Source organism: Mesoplodon densirostris, chromosome 8 (assembly GCF_025265405.1).
Source record: "Mesoplodon densirostris isolate mMesDen1 chromosome 8, mMesDen1 primary haplotype, whole genome shotgun sequence".
In the NCBI taxonomy this organism is placed as follows: Eukaryota; Metazoa; Chordata; class Mammalia; order Artiodactyla; family Ziphiidae; genus Mesoplodon; species Mesoplodon densirostris.
In genome coordinates, this window is record NC_082668.1 from 96551779 (window position 1) to 96574478 (window position 22700).

Sequence of the window (22700 nt, forward strand, 5' to 3'; positions counted from 1 at the left end):
ATTTTTAATCTATTAAAATATTAAAATAGGAATGCCAAAGGAATAAATTACCTTCTAGAGAAGAGAAATATAAGAAAATCTATTTTCATTTAGCATTAATGCTAAAACAAAGAAAGCAAACAACTAACTGGGAGTAGAAAAATTACTGACTAGCTCTAGATAGAGCAATATTCTATTTACACACAATCGGTGAAAAGCTATTTTACTTTTGAGATCCCTTTGAAGAGATTCTGCAATATTCTCTACTAAAAGCTTATTTTAATTTAACCTACCATAAAATTAAAAAATGATTTCATCATTAGCTGGTAAACCTTTGAACACAAACTAATCTTAAGCCCTTTACTGTAGCCATTGACCCTGTCCCTAATCAAGTGACAATCCATCACATTTCTGACAGTGCTTTACGATTATGGAAATTCTTTTACTCCATTCATCTTTTTAACCATAGCTCTTTCCTCTCCAGTGCCTAGGACAGCTCTTTGCACATAGCATATGTTTACTACCGGCTTACAGGATGAATGACTAATTCATTTTTTATATATGCTCTGTATAGAACTTAGATTATTTTAAGTCTTTTTAACAGATAGCTGAATTTTTTTTCCCACAGAAAATCCATTTATATAGCAAATGAAATTAATCATTAAGGCCATGGTATTTTGATTTTTGAACTGATCTGCTCATAGATCTTTCAGAATTGTTTTTTTCTTTTATTTGACCTCACAGACTGTGCTTGAAGATCTTATATCTTTATTCAATATATACTATTGAAAATTTAACAACCTTTTGCTTTTGTTGAACTCCTACTGGAGGGTCTGACTGTTTAGTGAGGGAGATAACTTCCACAGTAGCTAATTAATGAGAGAGGTTTATTTAAGGTATGGGAACAGAGAGGAGCTTATAGTCCAGGGTCCTTATTATTGTGATTCCTCATACAATACTAGATTTAATCTAAGTGTTTAAACACTGTATGAGTTTTTGTATGTATGTGTATGCATATACATGTATATGTACATATTAAATATGTGTGCATAGTGTGTGTGTGTATGTATACACACATACATATATACTTCTGATAGTCTATATAAGTATGAAACTTTTTATTTTAATAAATAAAATAATTTGGCATAGAAATATACAAGAAATTTAAGAGCAGAACTATCCATTTAGTGGCTTTGCCCTTGATAAATTCCAGAAATGGAAGCATACTTACATACGGGATCTCCTGCAACAGCTAGGTCTGATGGTTCACTGGGAGAGCCAACTCCTGCAGCGTTTATTGCCATCGCTCTGAACTGGTATTTAACACCTTCAATCAAATGGGGAACATTAAATTCCACGCCTTTCAATCCCACTTTGGTTATCGGTGCTCGGCTAACACGTGACCAGTAGGCACCTCCCTCTTCTCTCTTCTCCAGCCAGTAGCCAGTAATTGGAGAGCCGCCGTTGTCCAGAGGAGGAGTCCACCTCACTAGCATCGACCCTTTGGTGCGCTCCAAAACTTCTGGCTTTCCCGGAGGTCCAGGAGTGCGATAAGGATCTTGAATGACCACTTTATCTGATTTGCATTCATCGCTGGTTCCATATTTATTCACTGCCCTAACTCGGAACTCATACTGACCATTGGGGATAAGTTTCCAGATCTAGAAATCAGATGAATAATAATTTCTTAAAAACAATATACTTACATTGATTTTCACTTGTTTTAAAATTCCAGTTATTTTGGTAGGGAAGACTGTAAAAAAAATACTTCTATAAACTCAGTTATCTGAGTTTCTCCACTCAAACATGGAGAAAGTCTTTTAAAATGAGAATGTGTAAATTTATTGCACCTAATAGTGGCTCTCTCAAGTAAAAGAGGATCTGTATATCAAAGTGTTTACTAAGTGGCTTTATGTGCAAAATGCTAAAAACTATACTTAAGCTTTTTGTGTGTGGTTTTGAGTTTAATCATTAAATTCCAAGGTCATGCTAGAATGGTGTTAATTCAGAGTTATGTCCTTTAAGTGTGCATAAGAAAATACTTAGAAGAGTTTACCCCATATCTCCTCTCTACAGCAGTGTTGGTGACTTCTTCCCATTCAGCTTTCTTCCTGCTTGCATCGCGTTTGTCAATGACATAATGGGTGATTTCACCCCCACCATTGTCTAGAGGGGCATCCCACGTTAAGTGGCAAGATTCAGCTTTAATGTCAATAACAGCAAGATTTCTTGGTGGGGATGGACGATCTGAAATGGAACCAAAGGAGGCGATTGAGAAGCAAATTCTTAAACAGACACTGGATTTCTTTTTTTTATATATAAGAAAGCGTGTCACTTACCATATACTTCAACTTGGACATTTCGGAACACTGAGCCAAGGCGATTAGAAGCAGTCACCGTGTAAGTGCCTTTGTCCTCCCGGGTTGCTTTGGGAATGCTAAGCTCAGTCTTTGCCTCACTTCGGGATACTTCTTCCTTGGTTATCTTAAGTGCATCGGTGGGCTTTTCAATCACAGTTTCATTCTTGGACCACTCAATTTTAGGCATTGGAAGGCCTGTCACATCTGCAGGGATGTTAACAGGCTCTCCCGCCTTAACTTTGATGGTGTCTCCTCGAACAGACAGGTGCAACTTAATAGTTGGAGGCACTGCAAAGAGAAGGGAAAGGGGAAAAAAAATAGCCAAGTCATAAGGATGTTTGCTCAACCTATGAGATAAAGTGCATTAAAATGATTATTATGTTCAGATTCAACACCTTCATCATCTTGTATGACCACATTAAGAGGCAGGGATGGTTCGCTTTCACCAATTTCGTTGACGGCCTTGACACGAAACTCATACATTTGGTGTTCATCAAGATCTTCAACCAGAAGAGATGTGGTTGGGCAGAGTCGCTTGTTAACTCTTTCAAAGTCAGGTTTGTCATGACGCCGTTTTTCAATGATATAGCCTTGGATGGGGCAGCCACCATTACTGCGGGGCTCTTTCCAGTCAAGGTTGATAGTGGACTTGGTCCTTTCCGTATATGTAAGCCTCTCGGGAGACGTTGGAGGACCTTTAACCAGAGGCAGGTTGAAATGACAAGAATGAAATAAGTATTCATGTAAGAAATCACATTTCAATTCAGATTAATTATGTGAAAAATAGGTTTCTGTTTGGCATATTGTTACATCTGTCTTTAAAATCCTCAGAATATCTCAGTTAACAGAATTACAGGCATTCATATAGTCAGAATTTTTCTTAGTAAACTCTATAGTCAAGATTATTGATTAAAAATTGAGGTGCATGTATGCATTTTTATATTTAGCATTTTAGATATTTTACCTCTGTCAGTGGGAAAGCTGCTAATTTTAATGACCTAGGAGGGCTGTCTGTGAAGTTTTGCTTTGAATGACCAGCTAAGAGCAAGTGTTCCTTTCTTATTAACAGAAAATGGATATGTCTACTGAACATACATTGAACCATGTTGCCTCAAGTGTAGGTTTAACAGGGGGTGGAAAGAGAATTTATGTAATGCTGCTGTAGTTTTGTGTCCTGAAGGACAAGATAGAAAGAATAAGCTTTGCATGGTGAAACTAGACCCAATCCACTCTTGACTATTATTGCGACCAGAAGCAGAGCTTAGTGGTAGAAGTCCAACTCTGTTCTGTTCTTTCTGGCACAACCTGAGCTGTAGTAGACGTTTTGAGATAAGCTGTTACAGTGAGGAGGTAATTTTGTTCCTGTTCTTGGGTGGTGGTGGTGGTGGTGGTGGTGGAGGAGGAATAACAACTCCTCTGTCTCTTGGGGAACGGGGCATCCTCAAAGACTTTGCTTTCTAGAATGGGATGTCAGCATGCATTACCAAGTGTGTGCAATATTAGGGCTTCCTATTTGTTTATACTGGTCAAGGAGATCTCCTTTGGTTGGTTTTCCATTCTTTGGTGGCTCTTTCTGGTTTTGGTGCCCCCTCATCCTTCCAGTGTGGGGACTACTTGAGGGCTAAAGGAAGACTTAAAGCATTTACGCTAAGGCAGTTTTCTGTCCTATAATCTTTCAAAAACAATGAACTCTCTTTGACTACTGAACTATTAAATTAATTACTCCAGTGTATTTTCTTACTAAGATGTAATATTTCTAAACTATTTTTAGGTTATGCTAAGCTCCAGTGATTCAGGGTTTTCAGCACGCAAAACCATGCCCAGTTTTGTGCAAAAATTACATTGAAATTATTGTAAACATGGTATACTTAAAGTTGCTGGTAGTTATTTAGTTTACCTTTCTCATTACTTTCTCATTATTCCAGCTATAGATCTTGAGACTGTTGGTAGTTTGAAGCCATAAAGCTCTCTATACATAAATGACATAACTAGAAGCAGTCAGTATTTACTTTATATACACAATGAAAACCTTTTTTACCTAGTGGGTCAACTGCAAGAATTGGTCCTATTTCAACAGGAGGGCCACAGCCAAACTTGTTCTTGGCAATCACACGGTACATATATTCTTGTCCCTCAAGGAGACCTGTGATGTCACATTTAGATCTCTCAGTCTCTATTGGTTGTCTCCAAGTATGCATCTTAGCATCCTTTCTTTCAATAATAAAGCCCGTGATATCACTTCCTCCATCATCTGCTGGATCAGACCAGTTAAGCAGACACATTTTTCTGTTTGTTACAACGGGTTTCAAATCAAGAACTGGACCAGGGACATCTGAAAAATAAAACGGCAACAAAAAAATCAATGCAATAAGATAGTATCACTTAGGAAAAATCCTGTGGAAATCCATGTAATATTCCTTACCAAAAACTTCTACCCGGGCTGCTGCAAATTTAGAACCACAGCTATTGGTAGCTGTAATCACATATCTGCCATGATCTTTTCTTAATGCATTCTTGATAATTAGTTCAGATTTGGTTCCAACGTTCTCTATTTCAACACGGTCTTTATCCAGCTCTCCTTCTTCTATGGTCCACACTTTTGTTGGCACTGGACGACCAGTTACCACAGCTGGAATTCTGAGAGTCTTCCCAGCCACGATCTGTATTCCAGCCTTGACAGAAACATCTAGTTCCACATTTGGAGGCTCTGTTGAAAGAGAACAGTCATACATTAGCCCAAGAAAGATGGAAAAAAAAATCTCATACTGGGAAAATATCCATCATCTTATGTATGTAACTTTTAAGTACCTTGTGGTTCAGCCACAGTAACGGGTTCTGTTTCTCCAGGTGGTCCTTCACCTGCAGTGTTGACGGCGCTCACTCGAAGTTTGTAATCGGCACCCTCTCGGATTTCTTTGACAGTGTACTCACGGGCCTTGATCATCTTCTCTGTGCAGCGGGACCATTCATTTGTGCCAACCAGCTGCTTATCAACAAAGTAGCCAACAATTTCCCCACCACCATTGAAAGCTGGGGGTTCCCATGCCAGTTCAATAGTTGTGGAACTTGTGTCAGTGACTCTTGGGACAGGTGGCCCAGGTGGAGCTAGAATGAATGCAGACACAGAAATCAAAACTCACTGATGGGTACTTCCCTGGCGGCACAGTGGTTAAGAATCTACCTGCCAATGCAGGGGACACGGGTTCGAGCCCTGGTCTGGGAGGATCCCACATGCTGCAGAGCAACTAAGCCTGTGTGTCACAACTACTGAGCCTGTGCTCTAGAGCCCGCGAGCCACAACTACTGAGCCCAGGTGCCATAACTGCTGAAGCCCGTGTGCCTGGAGCCTGTGCTCCGCAACAAGAGGAGCCACCGCAATGAGAAGCCCACGCACCACAACAAAGGGTAGCCCCCGCTCACCACAACTAGAGAAAGCCTGCATTCGGTACCGAAGACCCAATGCAGCCAATAAATAAATAAATATTTTTTTTAAAAAAAACAACTCACTGATGGTTTTAAAATGTGCAGTAGCTTATGTGATCCCACTTTTTCCCCCCACAGTGTATTGCATGTAATATGGGTAATTATTGCTTTGTGAAACTTTTAAGTTATAAATACAGATGTTTAAAATTTTACATTGCAACCTCAACATATGTGTCTATAGTCATTGCTAGTATTTAGTTTGATTTTTTTTCCAGTTTGACTGAGATATTATTGACATATAATGTATATAAGTTTAAGGTGTACAATGTGATGATTTGATACATGTATATATTGCAAAATGATTGCCACAATAATGTTAGTTAACACCACCATTCCCTCACACAATTACCACTTTTTGATCACACTTAAGATCTACACTGTCAACAACTTTCAAGCATATAAAACAGTACTGTTAATTATAGTGACCATGCTATACCCCACTTTCTTCTTAAGGAATTACTTACAGATTGGATCATGTGCTGTTTTGGGATCTGAGGGGGGACTGAACTTTCCAGGTCCAGCTGCATTTTCGGCACATACTCTGAAGACATAGGTGAGTCCCTCTAATAGGCCTTCTACATTGGTCTTCAGAGAATTCAGAAGGGTTCGGTTGACACGAGACCAGTGTGTGCTATTCACCTCACGTTTTTCAAGCCAGTAACCTAAGATGGGGCTTCCATTATCTTCTGGTTCATTCCATTTCACTAGCATACTGTTACTGGTGACATCTTCCACAATGGGCTTATCGGGTGCATCAGGTGGTTCTGATTAGAATTAAAAAGGCACATTTGAATTAATTCCCTAGTATGACATAAAAATTCAAGTTTACAAGCTGTGATAATATATATACCAACATATGATAAAAAGGCAAAGTTTAAATGCTAAAGATCCTTACCAAATGGATCTTTAGCTGTAAGTGGCTTTGAAACACATGGTGGTCCAGGCCCAAACCTATTTTCAGCTCTTACACGGAAGAGGTACTCTTTTCCTTCAATCAACTTTGTCACTGAATATTTGCAATGTCTAAGTGTTGAAGTGACGACAATCCATTCTGAGTCAGGTTTTATCTTGTCTTTCTTTTCCAAAGTGTAGTTTAAAATTTCACTGCCGCCATCATCAAGGGGTGGTTCCCATTTACAGATGACTGAGGTCTTTCTAATATCTTCAAATACTAAGTTGATTGGTGGTCCTGGTATATCTGATATTTTGAAAGACAGAAGTGGTTAAAAATTTGTGTAGCAATGGAAAATGTAAATGTTTAGTGTGCTTCTAAACTTCTAAAGACAGTGTGCTTCTGTGACATAAACTTCTGTTTTTCCTACATCTCTCTATCTTTGTATCACATTAGCTAATGAATAACAAGGTCAGTTGATTTCTTTTACATAGCCAGGAGAAAAAAATGGGACCGAGGATACCTTGCTGAAGCTATTTCCCACTTCTATTAACTGCCCGCAAAACTCTTATATTAACTTTCTTCCATTGGAAGGTGTAGTTTTACCTACTTACCTAGCACACTGACGGTACAAGGGGCTTTTGCAATACCATGGTCATTTTCAGCTTTGATCATAAACAGGCCATGATCAGGTCGGAGAGAATCTCGGACACGTAGCTGAGATTCTCCTTTTTTACTATTGTCGATACTCAAACGCTGTGTCAGAGGCAGGACAAATGGTTCTTCTTCTTGAACTTCACCCTTCTTCCTCCTAACCAAGGGTGCTACCCGCTTCCTAATTTCCTCTGGTGTGATAACATTTTCATCCTTTAGCCACGTAATAGTTGGGTAAGGTGACCCAGAAATAGTTGCATCGAGTGCTATTTCATCACCTCGTCTCACTTCTAGGCTTGTTCTCATAATGACTTTCGGGGCATCTGCAATGATTAAAAACAGTAATTGTTTTCAATTCTGATTAAAATATCTGACAAAACCTATTCTCATTTCTTTTACAATGGGAAAATGGCAAACCCATTAAACACAACTTACCAATAGGATCTACAGCTTTGGTTGGAGGAGTGGCCCGAGAAGGTTCGCCAATACCAGCAGCATTTTCTGCTCGCACACGGAATTGGTATTCCTTTCCCTCTTCAAGGCCTTTTGCTGTATAGGTCAGGACTGGTACCAGGTGTTCGTTGCATCTCTTCCATCTCTCTTCACCCTTACCAATCTTTTCTATGATGTAACCCATTATCTTGCTCCCTCCGTCGTACAAAGGTGGCTTCCATGTAATAGTCATTGCCTCAGCTGTAGGATTATGTACCTCAACGTCTACAGGTGGATCAGGGGGCTCTGAAGAACAAGAAAAAACCTGTTAATATAGGGAAACCCATCTTCTTAAAATTAAAAAAAAATGCATATTAACTCTTAGCTCTATTACATTCATGCTTAAACTTACGCTTCGGATCTTGAGCAATGACTGGATTTTTCAGTTCAATATATTCGCCTCCACCAATCTTGTTGACAGCTTTAACACGGAAGAAGTATTCACCATTTGGTATGAGATCTTTGACAGTCCAAGACAGTTTGTTCTCACCAGACATGACTGGTATATACGTCCTCCTCCCAGCTTCTCTGCGTTCTAGGACGTAATGAAGAATTGGGCTTCCACCATCATATTCTGGAGGTTCCCAGGCTAATTTACAAGAACTCTTGGTCACGTCACTTGCTTTAAGATCTTTGCATGGTCCAGGTAGGCCTATTAGAAATCAAATTGACAATTATTATTGTAACCTGAAAAGTCAGCATCTTAAGAGCACACTCTTTCTCTGAGTAGGACATTGCAGGCCATTTTGCATCCTTGGCTCCCAATTAGTAAATGTCAGTAGCTTCCCCCTTAGTCTTTGTTCCAAGCAAAAATGGCCCCCCAAATTTTGAAACACCATCCATGTGTGGGGGGGAAGGGGGCAGAAAATGTTACCACTCCTGGTTGAGAACACTTATGAAAACATGCAAATACAATTAATAAATGAATATTGGTTATTTAAACATTCTTTGGGTATGCCATATCTTTTATTTAAATTAGTACTTCACATGCTAATAATTACAACAGAAGTAAATTAGTGTAATCAGAGTTTAAATAGCAATTTCATCTCTTCAGAATTGCTTTGCTTCTCATATGGGAAGAAATCATCTGAAATGACATTTAGTTTACAAATGGCCAGCTCATGAAACCACTTATACTAATATTGCAGAGTTAACCAATTTTCCCAACAGGTGAAGAATGTCTGGTGTTTCATCAAAGAATGATTACCTATGACTTTGACATTGATTGAGGCAGTTGCTGAGCCGAGCTTATTCTCCAGGGTAATGGTGTAAACTCCAGCATCTGCATGGACACTCTTGAGAACTTCAAGGTGTGCAGAGATATGATCCTTCTTCATTGTTAATCTATCACTTGCTTTAACTTCTTTGCCATCTTTATGCCAGCTAACGGTTGGGACTGGGACAGCTCTGAAGGGAACAGGAATGCTTAATTTTTCACCTTCAACGACGACAATGTCGTGAGTCTCCAGATCAATTGTTGGCTTGCCTGTAAGAGATAATCCAAAAGGGGATAAAAAGGGTGTGTCAAAATGCAGTGCATGAGTAAAGCCTACTTTATTAATTATAAAAAGAAACTGTTCTTACAGTCTGGGTCTTTGGCAACCACGTTTTCGGAGATTTCAGATGGCTCACTGACACCAACAGCATTGACGGCTCTCACTCTCAGAACATACTCCTTGTCGGGCACAACACCTTCTTCAACCTTGAATTTCAAGTCTTTTATTGGGCGAGAGTTAACTCGCATCCATTTCTCAGTGCCTACTGGACACATTTCAACATGGTATCCTATAATAGGACTTCCACCATTTTTCTCTGGAGGCTTCCAAGCAATGGCAATGTGCTTTCTCCCAGCATCAGTCACATGCAGGTCAAGGGGAGGTGAAGGAGGACCTGAAAAGAGAGTGAAACATTCACATCCACAGTCTCATCATCAAGCTCTAGACAATATCCTTCGTATAATCAACACTACTTACTTGTTGGATCTTCAATTTTCAGGATTTCCGTGGGTTCGCTTGGGTGTCCAACTCCAGCTTCATTCTCTGCCCGAACCTGAAACTGGACCTCTGTTCCTTCAATGACATCAGTTACTTTAAAGTTACAGTCAGGTCCTGAGGTCTTTGCAGCTTTCACCCAACGGGTACCTAACTTTTCTTTCTTCTCAATGACATATCTATTGAAATAACAAAGCATTTCATGGGCATGAATAAAGAATTTTCAGCCGAATGTAAATTTTTCTTTATGAGTTAATTAAAATTCTACCTCTGTATTGGTCTTCCACCATCATTTTTAGGTGGTTCCCACTTCAGGTCAACATGTCCTTTCGTCACATCAACCACTGTCAGAGCGTAGGGAGGTCCAGGGGTGGCTGAAAGCAAAATATTCAGTGGTTAGAAAAACCAGGGAGAAAAGTGACAATTCACTACAAATGGTGTCACAAAGATGAAGTTAGCATACTAAAGGTGTCTTTGGCCAGGACGGAGTCCTCGACTTCACAATAGTCACTCTGTCCTATGGCATTTTCTGCAGCAACTCGGAACACGTATAAAGAACCCTCGGTCAGTGGGGTCACTGTGCACTTGGTGTCCTTGACAGTTGTGTCCACTGTTTGCCAGCCTTTCCGCCTCACATCTCTCTTTTCCACAATGTAGTTGGTGATGGGCGACCCTCCATCTTTCTCAGGAACTGTCCACTTTAGGTCTGCTGTATTTTTTGTAATATTGATAACTTCAAGCCAGCGAGGTGGTGATGGGGGATCTGAAGGGAAAAAAAATTCAATTTCTTATTATCCAATATTCAGTCTTCACTAAATTTTCTAGTAGTCACTAAGAGATTAGATAGCAGGGATGAAATAATTAAGAGTGACTTACAAAGTTTCTCCCGGCAAAGCACAGAGTCACTGGGTTCGCTGGGTTCACTTTCGCCCGCCTTGTTCACAGCTCTAACTCGGAATGAGTATTCCTGCCCTTCCATGAGCCCTGGGAACAAATGCTGGGTGGTGGGAACCCCTTCGGCCACTCGGACCCAGTCCTCTGTTCCAGTCTTTAGCATTTCAATGACGTAAGAATCTATCTTTGCCCCTCCATCGTGTTCTGGCTTTGTCCAATTCAACATTAATGATGTTCTGCCTACATCTTTCACGGTTGGTTTTCCAGGGGGCCATGGAGGATCTGCAAGCCAATGAAATGAAATCATTATTGAGGTTTGTCAAAAGGAATTAATATAAGCTTCAAAATAATCACAGAAAATATATGAATAATACCTATGGGATCCTTTATTAAGATTGGCTCAGTTGATCTGCTTGGTTTTCCAGGTCCAGCAAGATTTTCAGCCAACACACGGAATCTGTATTTTTTCTTATTGGTGAGACCTTTCACTCTGAATTAGGAACAAAGTGTGAGTTGAATACCACAATAAGAAGGAGAAACCTCTGTTTGTTTCACATAGAAGAAGCTAATTTATTTAAATTGTGAAAAACTGGTTTGGATATTTAACTGAAATATTTCAATATAAATTAAAAATTGCCTTTTAACTGTCACACACTTTAGATTTGGTCACATGTGCCAATCTAATTATAATATCTATAATAATAATCATTACCATAATATACTAGAGGACCAAACACTTTGGAACTTCCAGACAGTTTATATTTTATGGTAAGAAATTAAGAAATGTGCCCTTCAATGGAATTTATATCATTTTGGAAATTATGTGGTAATAGAAAAGATAAGTAAAAATAATTTAAAATTTTATAGTAATATATAATCAGGTATAATCAAAAGGAATGCTAAAGAATGAAAATTTATATACACTGCTTTTTTTGACATCTTGATGGAGAGCTTGGGTGTACCTGTATGTTGTATCCTTTATTGGCATCTTATTGCATCTAACCCATTTATCAGTATCAGGATCTAATCTTTCAACCCAGTAACCCGTGATGGGGCTGCCACCGTCATCATCTGGCTCACACCATGTGAGGGTCACTGCATCCTTAGTGATATCAGAAGGTTCTAGGCGAGTTGGAGGTCCAGGTGGATCTATAGACAGGATAATCATATGTGTTATATGTCCTGTATATAAATATGACACCTAAATCCAACTTTGACACAAGTATCTTTTTTTTTTTTTTTTTTTTTTAGCCACCTGATTAATGAGAAACTTACCAAACTGATATTTGGCCGTTATTGGAGTGGCCTGAACTGGCTCACCAACACCGTACATGTTTTCTGCAGCAACTCTGAAGAGGTATTCTTTATTGGGTGTTAATTTGGTTGCCTTGAACTTTGTATCCTTGACAGTTGACGAGAGCTTGTGCCACATATCACTGTCGGTCGCTCTTCTCTCCACGACATAGTTTGTGATTTTAGATCCGCCATCATCGCGTGGTGGGTTCCATGTGAGAAGACATGACTCGTTGGTCACTTCCATGATGTCTAAAGCAGCTGGGGGTCCAGGTTTATCTGTGGATGACATTACACACTCAGAGAAAAGCATTTGTTTAATATGTTTTATTTTCAAAAGTAGCTGGAATGAGTTTGCCCATTTTTAAAACGAGAGCCTCCCTTACCTAAGACGTTCACTTCTACCACAGCAGTGGCCCGACCACAGACGTTCATGGCCTCGACAATGTATGTGCCACTGTCACTTCTCTTACTATCCACGATCGTCACTGTGGATTTTTTAGGAACGTTTTCAATGGTGATTCTTTTGTCCTGCTTCAGAAGCATATCAGCCTTTGTCCAGGTTACTTTAGGTTCAGGTTTGCCAGTTACAGTGGCAGGAAGTTCAATCTTAGTTCCCGCTTTTACAGTGAGACCCGCAAGGAGCTTCACGTCGAGGAAAACTTCTGGAGCCTCTGAATTGGAAAAGATTATTTACGATGTTACCAAGTTTGGGCAGAATTAAAGTCAAAAGTCTGACTGATAAAGCAAAAACCAAAAGTAAGTACCATGTGTGTCCACAGCCTGGATTTCTTCTGTGGGTTTGCTTGGTTTGCTAGCTCCTAGCCTATTCAAGGCCTTCACGCGATAGGCATACCACTGGCCTTCTTCAAGACCTGTTACTTCCATTCTGTCAGGAAACAAAATAGGATATTTTACTTAATGCATTTAATCTGTTCCATTGTGTAGTATTCATAATATTTCCAAAATTCATACTCCTGGTATAACACTATCCTTTAATTCTGGATTGCTTCAACATTTTAACTAATGAAAACCTTGATTAAAGGGTAAGTTCAGCAGCACTTTTAAAAATCAGACAGGCACACCAAGGAAGTTCTAAACTTAACATTTAGATTTCCCAAAAGAAAGCCCATTTTAGTAAGAGTAAATATTTACTTTTGTGCCAAATAATTTAAAAACTTACTTTGTTTCTGCAACTGGGTCTCCACAAGCGACCCATCGATCAGAACCACGTGGACATTTTTCAACTATATATCCTTTGATGCGTGAACCACCATCATGTTTAGGTGGATCCCATGTTAGGAAGATGCTCTTGGCTGTTCGATCTCTCCACTTAACATTCTCTGGTGGGTCAGGTACCGCTATAGCATTTTAAAGAGAGAGTCAGTCTTAGATAGGCCATCTGTGAAATCTCCATACTGCCAACCTGTGTCTTTCCCCCATAACTTCAACTCCAGGTCTAAAAGAAAGAACAGGTGGGCATTCCCTGGTGGTACAGTGGTTAGGACTCTGTGCTTCCAGTGCAGGGGACATGGGTTCGATCCCTGGTCGGGGAACTAAGATCCCACAAGCTGCGTGGCACGGCCAAATAAATAAATAAATACATAAATAAAAATAAAAGCAAAAACAGGTAACAAGAGGCTAGGTAAGAAAATATCAAGAATGTACTCACTTGCAGGAGCTGACATATTTACAGGTTCATCAACATATGCAGGTTCTCCAGGGCCACACTTGTTACGAGCACAGACTTTAAATAAATATTCTTTTCCTTGAACAAGATCAGTAACTGTGAATTCTAGGTTGGTCACAGAGTCTATAACCTGGGACAAAGCAATACAGTTAATAAACTGTTTTCCAAAAACTCTGCCTAAGTCAAAATATTTTTACCATGAGCAGGGTTACAAATGGAAGTTGTTTTGAATGCTAAGGATTATTATTACATTAACTTCATATTAAGGAAAAAATTGCAAAGTAAGACATAATAATATTTGACGCCTAATGTAAGGTGGAACTGCTTCATGGTTTGTACACATTAAAAAGTCGACAAATAAGGTGTTGATTCTTTCTACCAGCTTGGTTATTAGAAATATGATAAATCAAGGTAAAAAACAGTAATGGTATAAACTGAGGAGAGAAAATGGCAGATTAGGCAAACTAAGGTAATCTAGTGGAGTGAGAAGAAGTATGACCACCAGGGAGTTAAGTACTTAGTGTCCTTAGAATGGCTTATAGCTTAAAAGAGCATATTGGATACTTATCAGGTACCAAGTGAGTAGGTAAGTTTTGTTTTATTTTTTAATAAACCTAGTTGAAAATCTGGTAAGGCTCACAAAATGAGGCAATTACACCAAATCTTGGTTGAACTACCTCAGGAAGCATTAGCATCAATACATTTTAAAAGGTTTTAGGTACTTTTTCAGCAAGGTAAAGGTAAAAACATAAAAACTTTGCAAGGCATCTCGACATTCCGGGATTTCCTCCACTCTCTTTTCTGTAGTTGCTGCTCAAAACTCACTTTAGTCCATGTTTTCCGGCTGACTTCTCGCTTTTCAACAACATATCCGGTTAATGGACTTCCTCCATCATCATCTGGTGGTTCCCAAGTCAAAAGTACTGAGTCCTTGGTTATCTCACCGAATTTCAGTTCTTTGGGTGCACTTGGGCGAGCTGAAAAAAAAAATGCAGTCAGAAGTCATTAATAGCTTGAACCAATATTTGTTAATACTGTCAAATCACCTTAGATCACAAAAGTTTTGTTCCTTACCAATTACACTGACATCAATCTCCCCAGAAATTGCTTTCACACGATTTTCTAACTTCAGCATGTAAATGCCCTTGTCTGGACGTTCACTTGGAGAAATGATAAGCTCAGCATAGGCAGATAGGGTTTTCATTTTCACACGGTCTCCTGCTTCTAGTACTTTATCTCCAAAAGACCAGGTAGCAGTTGGCCTTGGATAGCCTGTACTTGGAACCAGGATCTTGATAGGATTTGGCACAATAACTTCCAGGCCATCTTTAAATGCACTTAAATCCATTGTTGGTTCAACTACCAAAAAGAAAACTTAATGAGTTTCCAGTACTGTATTTAAATCCCTGGTACCCCAAAGTAGCTATGTGCTGTTCCCAAATCTAAAAATAAAATATCCATTTACCAAATGCATCATCAGCAGTTAGAGGACCAAGAATTTCAGATGGATCTGAAACACCAGCTTCATTTTCTGCAGATACTCGATATAAATATTTATTTCCTTTTTGTAATCCAGTAACCTAAAATTATGAATCAATATTTGTAAAATACATATACATTTAAGTCCATGATCATTTACTGACTATTTATTTTAGATACACATGCCCTACCTTATAAGTCAGTTCAGGGACAAGTTTCTTATTGCAACGAATCCAATCATCTTTTCCTTCTTCACATCGTTCTATTATATAGCCCAATATTGGGCCTCCTCCATCTTTCAGAGGAGGTTCCCATGTGAGCTGAACTGATGACTGAGTCTGATCTGAGGAGTTTAGGTTCACAGGAGGACTTGGTCTCTCTGGATTGGAAGAAAGAGTTGGAGCATACCATTTAGTTCAGTGACAGCTTATTAAGATAATGCTGTAATCATTTCTATCATCCCCATATTCACTGGATACAAGCAGGCCCAGTCTGGATTTCTACAATTTTGTTCAAATTTTTCTGATGTTCTTTTCATTAACTTCTGTTTAATTTGATTTATTTTAATCGATAAGCTTAATTTCTTGATTAAATGGAGTACTTATTTCCCTTTTTTTGATGGACTCACCAATTGGATCAGCAACTTTGATGAAGGGTGTGGCTGCACTTGGTTTTCCAACTCCAATTCGGTTTTGGGCCCTAACCCGGAAACTGTACTCCTGTCCTTCCACCACATCAGTGACAGTTGCAGACAGGTCTTCAGCTCTTACTGTCATGGTAGTTTCCCATCTGATAGAAGTCTTGTCCCTTAATTCAATGACGTAGTTTGTGATCTTGGCACCTCCATCATACTCTGGTGGTTCCCATGTCAATGAGACACCAAATCTGTTCACATCAGTGATCGTTACATTCAAAGGAGGGCCTGGAACATCTGGATTTCCAGAAAACATGGGCTTTAGGTTATCTCAGGGATAAAAGCAAAGATAAGCTAGTTTACAATTTACTTAAAAACTTCTTCTTACCATATTTACTCCTTGCTTCTACAGGACTGTCAGTTTCTACTGGTTCACCAGTGCCGACTCTGTTTCTTGCGCTCACACGGAATAGGTACTCAACTCCTCCTTTTTGTAGTCTAGTGACAGTAAACTCACAACTCTCTGCACGGTCAGTGGCCAGAACCCAGGTCTTTCTCTTGATGTCACGTCTTTCAACAACATAACCTATGATTTTGCTTCCACCATCAGTTAATGGTTCTTCCCAAGCGAGGCTCACTTCACCATCAAATGTTTCTGTCACTTCTAAGTTACGTACTGGCCCAGGAACATCTGGAATTCACATATACATTTTTTTTTTTTTAGTGTGTTATCACGCTTTTAGTTATGCTTTGCCAATAAAGTCAAATGACTCAAGGGCTTACCAATAACTTGTAAATTGATGAATGCTTCTGCTTTTCCATGTTTGTTCTGAAGCACAATTTTATACCTTCCTTTGTCTCCTTTCTTGGCTTCTAAAATTCTGAAAGAAGTCTGTTCAGCTGTAGTATCAACAGTTTTTGAAGATAGAGGTTCATTTTCTTTAAACCACTCAGCTTCTGCTTTGGGGTAGGCATCATAGGGCACCACCATGGTCAGAGGCTGGCCAACATCAACCACCAGGTCTTGGTCAGCTGTCTTGATTTTAGGTGCGGCTAGTGAGAAAAATAATATGTGAATGCTTTTGAGTTATTTATTGTAGTCCAGCTATGCCACAGCTTCTTTACTATGCATTTGTTAGCAAATACTGGTTACGTGCAGTAACTTTACAGGAGAGAACACTAGCTGACTTAGAGTTCTCACGGCTTATTTTGCAAATTATCAGACTCTGAAGAATAGAGGACTAAGTATGATATGAAACCACAAAAATCTCCATTCTTTGCCAATAATAATAACAGAGGCCTGAATATAGTGCACAGAACATGTTTTTGGTTTTTTGTTTTTTATATAAAATAGGCACCTCATACTTAGTTCAAGATAAACTAGATAAACTTGTTCTTATGCACAAGAGGTACATTAATGGCTCTTTCAAAATGCCAACCTCTAAGGATGTCTTGGAAGCTTGGGTCAGGATGAGAACAGACCTAAGAGGCCCCACAGGGATCTGGAAAGTAGAAAAGTATGGGGCTGTCTCTAGGTCTGGGTTTGCTGGGAAGACTCTCAGGGCAATAGGTTAATTCTAGGAGTTAACGAACAGCTGCCACGTGCCAGGAGCTGTGCAAGGTTATCGCATGTAAAGAGCAATGCTGTCAATTTCCTCTTACTCAGGACACTTGGTGGTAAGAGGAATTAGAATAGTTAACATGTGGACAAGGCTTAATAGGAATAAAAAGCTCTCACAAACATTTTCTCATTAAGTAACTGTGAAATCTGAAACCTACCCAGTATCTGTGGTATTGTGAGGATGTTTGAAAATAAAAGAAAGAGACCTACCTGCCAGTTCAAGCTTAGCTCTGGCTTCTTTGTCTTTGGCAATAAATCTGTATTCACCCTGGTCACGGGGCTTAATGTCACAAATCTGTAGCCTGTGTATCTTTCCTTCACTCATCATCTGGTGTTTGTCACCCTGGACAATAATCATGTTGTTTTTTAGCCACTGGACTTCCACCTTATCTTTGTTGAGCTCAGCTAAAAAGACAACATCAGTACCAGGGGCTTCAAGGATGTCTTGGGGAGGCCTGATGATCTCAACAGGGATTTCTGAAAAGCAAATGTGAAATAAATACAAACATGTTTGTATTGGGATTAACAACATTTAAAAACATACTAGTATTAAAAATCGTCCTTTCACTTAATATGTACCTTCCACAAAGAGTCTAGCTCGAGACCTCCTGTCTTCTACTCCACAAGCATATTCACATTCATCATCCAGCCTGCAGTCTTTTATAATGAGTCTATGTATTCTGCCATCTTTTTCAAATTTGTATCTAAAAGAAGAGATTGAATTATTGGTTAGCTTGCATAATGACCACTAAATTGGCAAACTTGTATATATAGCTACAGAAATAGAGACTGAGAAGCTCTCACGTACTTTTTGCCTTCTTTGATTTCTCTCCCGTTTCTGTACCATTTTACATTTGCTTTCTCTCTGGAGAGCTGGCAGGAGAAGACAGCTTCGTCAAACTCAGTGACTGTCTGGTCTTCTAAGTGTTCCACAAATTCTGTAGGGGCTTCTATGATGAGAAGTTCAGCAACAGATTTATCTTGTCCAGCAGTGACAATGTATTCACCTTCATCTGGGAAGCCACAGTCTTTAATGATTAGAGAGTGCTTATATTTATCAATTCTGTACAAAACACGGTTGTCAAAAGCCACCTCTTCTCCGTTTTTGGTCCAGTTCAGTCTTACATTGAGACGGTTCACCTTGCACCAGAATGTGACAGATTTCTTCTCCATTGTTTCAATATCTTTAAGAGGCTCAGTGATCCTAAGGTCTTCCTCTGTTGGAAAGGAGAAGAAGAGTGTTGATTTTAATTGTTTTCGTAATAGAAATTGATTTTTAAAATCTCTAATGTCAAATAAGTGACTTACCTTCTACGATTAGATTGGCTGCACTCTTAACATTTTCACCTCTGTGATTGGTCAGAGACACATTATAGTTGGCTTGATCATCTAATTGTGCATCTCTAATTCTGAGGGTGTAGACCAGGTCTTTATGGAGAATAATGTATTTTGAACTATCAAATATGGCTTCTTCATTTCTGAACCATTTGGCTTTGGCACCTTCGGTATTGACCTCACAGTTAAAGACAGCTTCTTGTTGTTCCTTCACATGGGTGTTCTTCAGAGGAACTATGATCCTGAGTTTTTCTGAAAGCAATCAACAAGATTTTATAGTATGAAGAAGTACTAATGTGGTAGATGCAAATATAAGTAAATCCAAGAAGCACAAACAAACTTACCAATTACTGTCAAGTGAGCTGCTGCTCTGGCAGCCCCAACCATGACTACATAAGTGCCCATATCTTGTAATGTGGCATCTTTCACAACTAGGATCCTCTTTTTGCCATCAGCAATTATGTCATATTTATCTCCAGATTCAAGTGTCTTATCGTCTCTCTTCCACTGGACTGCAAAGCTTTCCTTTGATATAGAGCAGACAAACTCAGCCTTTTCTCCTTCAAGTATTTCAATGTTTTGAGGCTTTGAGATAAATTCAGCAGCAAGTTCTGGAAAGAAAAAGTTGCAAGATATTGAAAAATTAAGCATTTGTACCTTACATGCAACAAGTATGATTTTCTTAAAATACAATAGTATTCACTGTAATTTTCATACCATGAACTTTGACTTTGCCATCGGTTCGAGAACTTGGGAGTCGGCAGTTGTAGTTGCCAGAGTCTTCCAGGTGAGCATTCTGAATGATCAGGGTTCTCTTTCGTCCAACAGTAAGTGTTTCATATCTTCCTGTTTCAATGATCTCTTCATCCCCTTTGTACCAAATTACTTCTGCTCCGGGCTTGGAGACCTCACAAACCAGTTTTACAGTGTCTGTTTCACTGACTTCAATGTTGGTAAGATTTTTTGTAAAGACAGCTTCTTCTTCTGCAAGAAGAATTAAAAGCAAAAAACATTGAATTAAACTGGAAATTTTATTTTTCCCAACACATATACTCCTGCAAAGAAAGACTTCATTCTTACCCAGGACTGTCAGCATGCCGGAAGTTCGCGCTGTCCTTACTTCACAGGAATATTCTGCTTCATCAGCCACTAGACATTTGTTGATGACAAGAATGCGGACTGCTCCCTTAGATATGATGTCATATTTTTTGCCCTTTTTAATTTCAGCACCATCTTTAAACCACTGAACCTATATTTAAGATAAATAAATACCTTTATCAGTTCTGTTGTTCCTTCACATGTGTGTCCTTAAGAGGAACTATGATCCTAAGCTTTTCTAAAAGCAGTCAGTAAGACTTTACATTATGAAGAAGAACCGAAGTGGTAAATATAACCAAGCCCCCCAAAACAAGAACAAACTGCTTCAATTATTAAATGAGCAGCTGTGATACTATTACCAGTTATTAAAAATAACGGGATCATGTATTAGAGCCATAGAGGGCCTTGGATTTCATGCAGACCAACTCCTTTGTTTTCCAGGACTCAAAGTTGACTTGCCAATGGTAGTTAATGGCAACCAGGAGTACTGAGTTGAGACATATGAGATTGCTGATATTTGATTGTTGTTTTTTTATTTGATTGTTTTTAACCTAAGAAAACATCAATTTCATATGGTTCAAATGAATAATATCTAAATCTCCTGATTGCAAGTCCAGTGTTTTTCAAGTAATAGCAAATGAATAACAGTAATACTAAAAAGAGAACAATTAAATCAAGTATGTCTCTCACACTAAAGTAATAATCGTTAATCTAAAAGTAAAGAGATGACTACAGAGAGGTTTGATTCATTTTTTTTGTTTTTTTCATTTTGGTCAGACCAAAAGTAAACAAAGTGATCAGAAAACACAAGTTAGCAACCACACAATCACAGACCTTGGCATTTTCTCGGGAAATTTCACACTCAAACCGAGCCATTTCTTTTTCTTTTACTTGAAGATCGGTGAGTGGTCTTAAGAAGTCCACATGAGCAGCTGTAAGAGAAGGTCATCAGAATTCAGAATGAGGTTTCTAGAAATTCACTCTGACACACTATGGTGCTTTTGCAGGCTTTTTCATATTAGCAGGCTACAGCTGATTTGGAAATCACTTGGAGCTGCCATTCAGTTGTGATACTTTGCATTTTACATATCTCTTTAGTTTTCATAAAATTATGTGGCATAATGTATGTCCAACTAATTCTTCCTATTTATCTATCTATCTATCTATCTATCTATCGCCAGCTCAGTTCTGAATGATAGCTGGAGGAAAAATCTTCATTGATACCTCTCCAGAGTTGAAAGTTGATACCGTCAAAGGAAACACCAGTAGCAAAGAATCATTATCTTATTTAAGGCAGGCAGCATAATCTTTGAGAAATTAGAAGAATTCAATGGCAGTGCAGCTTGAAAATCTATAATCAGTCTTGTCTATGGCTAAGAGACATGAGTTTGCAATTGAAATCACATACATTCAGCTTTTTTGGTGTGTGTCAGCTTCAAAGAGGTCACGTATAAGTCAGGTATAAAGTCTATTAGTGTGACAAAACAACATGCTTTGAAGGGAAGGGTGATTTTTTTTTTTAATCTCTGGTTTCATTTATCTCCAGAATTAAGTCGGTGGATATATAGGATTGGAGAGCTGCCCACATGCCCTTCCTTCTTTCAGGGTTCCTCGTGAGTCCTTCCCAAGATGCCCTTTCTTGATCAATGAAATTCTGGGACACAAGTGCTGGCTAATAGGCTTGAAGATATGCTCATTGTTGCTGAGCCTTCTTAGAATAGAGATAAAGTAGGTAACAAAGGGAAGAAGGAGACCCAAGAAGCTGTTCTGTCATAAGCGAAAGCAGAGCAGCCACAAAGTGGAAAGAATAAAACAGACCAAGATGCATGGAAACACAATCAAAGGCACTATGAGCTGTTGACAGATGGGAAGCAACTAAACCAACAGCAAATACTGCACAAAAAGAAAGACACTAAAATATTATTGCTGGACAAATGAATGAATGAATGAAAAAAATGAGCTAGCATGTGGCATTCTGAAAAAAGACGTTTTATTTTCCACCAGAGGAAGAAGTAGTGCTAAAAACCATTAGTGCTCTCTTCATTTATAGGACTCAAAGGATACAGGCTTCTTTCCATCTTCTTTTCCATTCTTATTCTCAGAGACAGCATTATGTGAATGGGCTTTATCATATTACAGCAGACCTCTAGTGTGCTCCTATTCAGACTGAAATTTCATGATCATTTTCTAGTGGTTCCTCATACCTGAAAATTCATTTTCCTTCCAAGTGGCAATTGCTTTCCTTTCCTTTTTTTTTTTTTTTAAATTTTTTTTTTTTTTTTTTTTTTGTGGTATGCGGGCCTCTCAGTGTTGTGGCCTCTCCCGTTGCGGAGCACAGGCTCCGGACGTGCAGGCTCAGCGGCCGTGGCTCACAGGCCCAGCCGCTCCGTGGCACGTGGGATCCTCCCGGACCGGGGCACGAACCCGTGTCCCCTGCATCGGCAGGCGGACTCTCAACCACTGCGCCACCAGGGAAGCCCTCCTTTTTTTTTTATGGCACCCTTCTTGTCTTTTAAAATTCAATTTGTCCTCATCTGTATTGAGATATTCCTGCAGTAGGCTTACCCCATGTAGACAAAGAGCACATCTCTCACTACTCAGTGAGAAGCATAGCAAAAAGTGATCACTCTGCCTTTCTCAGACCAGATGTAGTAGTGGAAGGACCTCTGTCTCTTTTTTTTAAACACATAAAATATCATGTTACGTCAGTATCGATACTGTAAGTTGCCAAGAAATGCGGTTAGGCCAAGAAGGGCATGCAAAAAGTGGGTTTTTTTTTGTTGTTGTTATCAAAGAGTTGCAAGT

The 22700-nt window shown here is 39.1% G+C and overlaps 1 protein-coding gene across 5 annotated transcripts in view; it reads right to left on the bottom strand.

Moving 5' to 3' along the window:
- TTN (titin) overlaps positions 1-22700 on the bottom strand; it is a 283231-nt gene that overhangs the window by 77258 nt on the left and 183273 nt on the right. For all 5 annotated transcript variants that reach the window (XM_060105903.1, XM_060105901.1, XM_060105902.1 and 2 more), the window contains 40 exons: positions 20730-20827; positions 19878-20046; positions 19515-19781; positions 19142-19408; positions 18771-19049; positions 18271-18679; positions 18042-18166; positions 17673-17939; positions 16625-16894; positions 16230-16532; positions 15836-16138; positions 15399-15586; positions 15194-15308; positions 14803-15087; positions 14554-14705; positions 13711-13858; positions 13222-13399; positions 12806-12927; positions 12425-12712; positions 12021-12317; positions 11708-11894; positions 11120-11235; positions 10728-11027; positions 10315-10614; positions 10120-10225; positions 9834-10030; positions 9445-9750; positions 9068-9346; positions 8213-8512; positions 7804-8106; positions 7329-7691; positions 6718-7020; positions 6287-6586; positions 5148-5444; positions 4762-5046; positions 4378-4671; positions 2735-3034; positions 2319-2627; positions 2036-2226; positions 1211-1640 (listed from right to left, as the gene is read on the bottom strand). In XM_060105903.1, coding sequence (XP_059961886.1) covers positions 1211-1640; positions 2036-2226; positions 2319-2627; positions 2735-3034; positions 4378-4671; positions 4762-5046; positions 5148-5444; positions 6287-6586; positions 6718-7020; positions 7329-7691; positions 7804-8106; positions 8213-8512; positions 9068-9346; positions 9445-9750; positions 9834-10030; positions 10120-10225; positions 10315-10614; positions 10728-11027; positions 11120-11235; positions 11708-11894; positions 12021-12317; positions 12425-12712; positions 12806-12927; positions 13222-13399; positions 13711-13858; positions 14554-14705; positions 14803-15087; positions 15194-15308; positions 15399-15586; positions 15836-16138; positions 16230-16532; positions 16625-16894; positions 17673-17939; positions 18042-18166; positions 18271-18679; positions 18771-19049; positions 19142-19408; positions 19515-19781; positions 19878-20046; positions 20730-20827 — 9996 coding nt within the window. The remainder of the gene's footprint in view (positions 1-1210; positions 1641-2035; positions 2227-2318; positions 2628-2734; positions 3035-4377; positions 4672-4761; positions 5047-5147; positions 5445-6286; positions 6587-6717; positions 7021-7328; positions 7692-7803; positions 8107-8212; positions 8513-9067; positions 9347-9444; positions 9751-9833; positions 10031-10119; positions 10226-10314; positions 10615-10727; positions 11028-11119; positions 11236-11707; positions 11895-12020; positions 12318-12424; positions 12713-12805; positions 12928-13221; positions 13400-13710; positions 13859-14553; positions 14706-14802; positions 15088-15193; positions 15309-15398; positions 15587-15835; positions 16139-16229; positions 16533-16624; positions 16895-17672; positions 17940-18041; positions 18167-18270; positions 18680-18770; positions 19050-19141; positions 19409-19514; positions 19782-19877; positions 20047-20729; positions 20828-22700) is intronic.